The sequence below is a fragment of the Fukomys damarensis genome, unplaced genomic scaffold (genome assembly GCF_012274545.1).
Source record: "Fukomys damarensis isolate Sample0158 unplaced genomic scaffold, DMR_v1.0_HiC HiC_scaffold_2, whole genome shotgun sequence".
NCBI lineage: Eukaryota > Metazoa > Chordata > Mammalia > Rodentia > Bathyergidae > Fukomys > Fukomys damarensis.
Genome location: NW_022900914.1, coordinates 5,788,509 through 5,792,876, shown reverse-complemented (window position 1 = coordinate 5,792,876; position 4,368 = coordinate 5,788,509). Strand labels below are relative to the sequence as shown.

Genomic DNA, 4,368 nt, shown 5'->3' with positions numbered 1-4,368 from the left:
TCTAAGCTGGATAGTGGCACACCTCTGTAATCCCAGCACTTGGGAAACTGAGGCATGGGGATCGCGAGGATCATCACGAGTTCAAGGCCAGCCTGAACTACATAGTGGGACTCTGCCTCAGAAAAAAAAAAAAATTCTTACAAAAAAAGCAGCAAACAGATTAAAAAAAAAAAAGATTTAAATGTAGACATAAAGTTATTTGTATGCCAGTGGAAACGCTCCAGTAGAATGAGAGAAACATATACAAGAAAAGTTAAATACAGAAGTAAAGGCTTTGAGTAGATGAAAGGTTGGTGTCCTACCAGAAAAAGTAACTGAATGCAGACTAACACAGTTTGATGGGCTCAGTACAGTAATAGGAAGATAAAGTGTTTATCACACGGTGCTCTCTGCCTTCTCTGAACACGAAGAGGCAGGGTGATCTCTTGGGATGGGCAAGGAGGAGTGGCATTCAGACGGAGAGGGAGTGATGGTGATAAGGTGTGAGGAGAGGAGGGGAAATGCGAGTGTTTTTGCAGAGTGAGAAAACAGTTACGAGAGAAGTATGTTATGGTTGTCTGGTGGTGGTGTGTATTTAAACTTTGAGTATTGCACTAAAATTTAATTTGTCAACACTACTAGTTTCAGGACAGAGATTAAGGATGTCTTATTCTTCCATTAATGTAATACTTAGCTTAATGTCAAAAGTGATTGCCACTTTAATAGTTACTGAGCACGCTTAGGCCTAATATGTAATTGTATATGTTAACAGGAGATTTGGATGGGAGATACATATTTGAGAGAAATCAATTTAGATTTAAAAGTGTGAAGAGTATATAACAGATCAAGAAAGAATTAATAGCCTGTAATTGTAATCCCAGCAGTTGGGAGGCTGAGGCGGGAGGATCGTTGTTAGTTTGAGGCCAGCCTGGAATACATAGTAATAACCCTGTCTCAAAAAAAAGAAAAAAGAAGCAATGGTGAAGTCTTGTGGAACAACATAGTTTAATATCAAAAAAGACCTACGAAGAAATAGCCAGAGTTGGGAGGAAATAGTTGAGCCAAGTGTGATTGTGCACACTTGCAATACCAGCACTTGGGAGGCTGGGATGAGAAGGTAGTGTGTTCAAGGCCAGACTGGGCCCTAGAGAGAGTTCAAGGCCAGCTTGGATTACAGAGTGAGATATTTTGTCAAGAAAAAGAAAAAGGAGTCAGAAGCCTGGAGAAAGTTTGAGTCTCAAACATTGATAGTAAAGGTTGTGGTAAGTGAAAGTACTTGTAACAGTGTGCTATGGTGAAAGTTTCGTTGGTGTCAGTGAAGTAAAGAAAATGAGTCAATGAATAGACTTTCTTTATGCTTGTCTGAAGGGAAAAAAGAAAAGCAAGATAAGATAATAGAGCTGTTATGTTCAGAAAAAGCAGAAAGTTTATCTTTTTTCCCCCTTCACTATGTATTTTCTCTCCCCTACTTCCCCCCGCCCCCAGTGCCAGGGATCCCACTCAGGGCTGGTGTCCTGCTGAGCCCTTTTTAGTTTTAATTTTGAGACAGGATCTCACCAAATTGATTACATGCACAAACAGCTGTGCCTGGCTTTCACTGTATATTTGGAATATCTAACCTCGTGTCAACAGAAAAGGCACTTAGTAAATATTTGTTGAATGCATGCAGAGGGACTCTTCAAGCATAAATGCATGTATTGTTTTCTGTAAGGATCTGCAGGACCTGAACACCTGGTCACAGGAGGCATAAGAGAAGCCAATGGGCAGGAAAGCCTGCAGATACAAGAGAAAAGGGGCCGTTGATATAACAGGCTCCTGAAAGACCACAGAAGGGTCATCAGTGGAAGTTTTGCTGTCTAGCAAATGAGAACATTTCCCTTTTTTCCTGCATACTTGAGGATTCAGTAGTTTGTTTGTCTGTTGTTTTTTTGGTTTTTTGAGACAGGGTCTCACTATGTAGCTGAGACTGACCTGGAACTCACTATGTATCCCAGGCTGATCTTGAATTCCTAGCGATCCTCCTGCCTCACCCTCCCGAGTGCTGGGATTACAGGCATGTGCTATCACACCCAGCAGGAATCAGTAGTTTTTAAAATTGGAAATCCTTGTTAAACTGTAGTGACCAAAAGCCTGGATTTTGAAGTACTGCACTGTATTTCCTTTAGTTCCTGCTAAAGGTCTTACCAAAACCAGTGTTCTTTCACTTTTCTGAAGAGCATAGCATTCTTAGGAGCACCAGATTTTAGTTCTGTTCTTGACTTTGTATTATTATGTATCATTAGAGTTTTTTTTTAATTGCAGCATTTTTGCCTCCATTATAATGAATATACCTATTTTTTATTTTAGATTCGACTTCCACCTGAAGTTAATCGAATTTTATATATAAGAAACTTGCCATACAAAATCACAGCTGAAGAAATGTATGATATATTTGGGAAGTACGGACCTATTCGTCAAATCAGAGTGTGAGTCTTACCGAGATTTTTGAAAGGTCATTCGAAGAAAATGATTGTAAAATCTCTAATCTCAGATAGCAAGGGTGCCCTGTGTGATATGCAGTGATGATGTGTCTTTTACGGGTGAGACTTCCAAGGCCAGAGTAAAAGTACCTTTCTAGTCTCACACAGTATTTAATGATAAACTCTGACTAAATTGAACCTGCAGCCTACACAGTGTCTTAGCCTGTCCCACTTAAGGGTCCCTCTAGTTTTTTTTGTTTTTTGCAGTGCTGAGGATTGAACCTGAGCCTCACACATGATGGGTTGAGTCCTCTCTGAAAAGATTTTTTGAGAGTTTTTTTTTCATTACCAGGCATCAAACTTGTGCCCTTGCACTTGCCAAGATGTTGGCAGAACCACTGAGCTAAATCCTCAGCCCTTTGAATGGATTTAAGAAAGAAAATTTTTTTTTTTAAGACAGAGTTTCATGGTATAGTCCAGGCTGGCCTCAAACTTGAGATCTCCGCCTTCTGAGCTCTGCGATTACAAGTGTATACCACCATGCTTAGCTCAAGTTTTTATTTTCAGTCATAATAGTTCTTAAAATTGTTTCCTTTATGAAGCCAGGCACACGCCTGTAATCCCAGCACTTAGGAAGCTGAGGCAGGAGGGTTGCTGTGAGTTCGAGATGAGCCTGGGCTACATAGTGAGTCCCAGTTCAGTCTCAACTACATAGTGAGACCCGGTCTCAAAAAAAAAAAATTTTTTTTTTCCTTTATGATGTGAGAGCTCCTTCCTAGCTTTTTGGACTGTGAGAGCCCAGAACTCTTCTCTTGAATGGTCATCATCCCTCCAAAGAGTGAACTAGATGCTGGAAGTTACCATCATTGGTACTCTGATGGGGACGAGAATGAAACTGTTAAGACCAGTTGTCTTTTCATCTGAGCACCGGATGAGAGCTCTGGATCCTCTCCACAGAAGAACACATGCATTTTGCCTACAACCACAGGATAATGCACTTGAGACTCAGAACCTCTGTACACAGAAGGCCCCTGACTTGGGGATCAGGAGACCAGATTCTAGTAAGACCCTGCCATGTGACGAATGCCTAGTATTTTTGGCTTTCTCTTTCTTTCTGTGTAAGATAACCGAAATGGTGTCCTTTTGTCTCTATGTGGCGGCTGCATGATAAATGTACTAGATTGGATATCGAGCACTTACTAGTCATGTGAAACTGAGCATATTAATAGTTAACTTATCTGAACTTCAAGTATCTTTGATATACAGTCTTTTTAACCTGATGTCTTAAAAGAATTTTATTTTGAATCAAATTATAGAGTGTCCATGAAAGTAATTTATTATTGAGTATTTTCTTCCCAGCATGCATTACCACCCATCTCCATGATCCCATAGCACCTTCTAGAAAGCTCTCTTTCTAGTTACCACGTGGCATGGCTGTTGTCCCTGTGACTCTTTCCTGGCAGCCTGGGAGGTACTCCAGGGATAGTACTATGTATTCTTTCTTCTTTATCTTGACAGCACTTGTCATGCCTGATATGTGGGAAGTACCCATGGTATGAGTAAATGAATAATACAGAAAATGGCGCTGTGATTAATTTATGAAGGCATTGTAAAAACTTGCTGATAGGGCGGGCATGGTGGCTCATGCCTGTAATCCTCGCACTCAGGAGGCTGAGGCAGGAGAGTTGCTGTGAGTTTGAGACCAGCCTGGTTACACAGTGAGTTTCAGGTCAGTCTCAACTACATAGTGAAACCCTGTCTCAACCCCCGCCCAAAAAAACTTGCTGATAGGCCAGTCATGGTAGTGCATACTTGTAATCCCAGCACTTGGGAGGCTGAAGCATGAGGATCTCTTGAGTTTGAGGTCAGCTTGGGCTACCAAGTGAGTTCAAGAGTGAGACCCTGTCTCAAAAAAAAAAAAAAAAAAAAA

At 40.9% G+C, this 4,368-nt stretch overlaps 1 protein-coding gene across 1 annotated transcript in view; it reads left to right on the top strand.

Annotated features, from left to right (window-relative positions):
- Sf3b6 (splicing factor 3b subunit 6) overlaps positions 1-4,368 on the top strand; it is a 10,470-nt gene that overhangs the window by 1,083 nt on the left and 5,019 nt on the right. Inside the window, exon 2 of the mRNA XM_010604883.3 lies at positions 2,326-2,444. Within this exon, the coding sequence (XP_010603185.1) occupies positions 2,326-2,444 (119 nt within the window). The remainder of the gene's footprint in view (positions 1-2,325; positions 2,445-4,368) is intronic.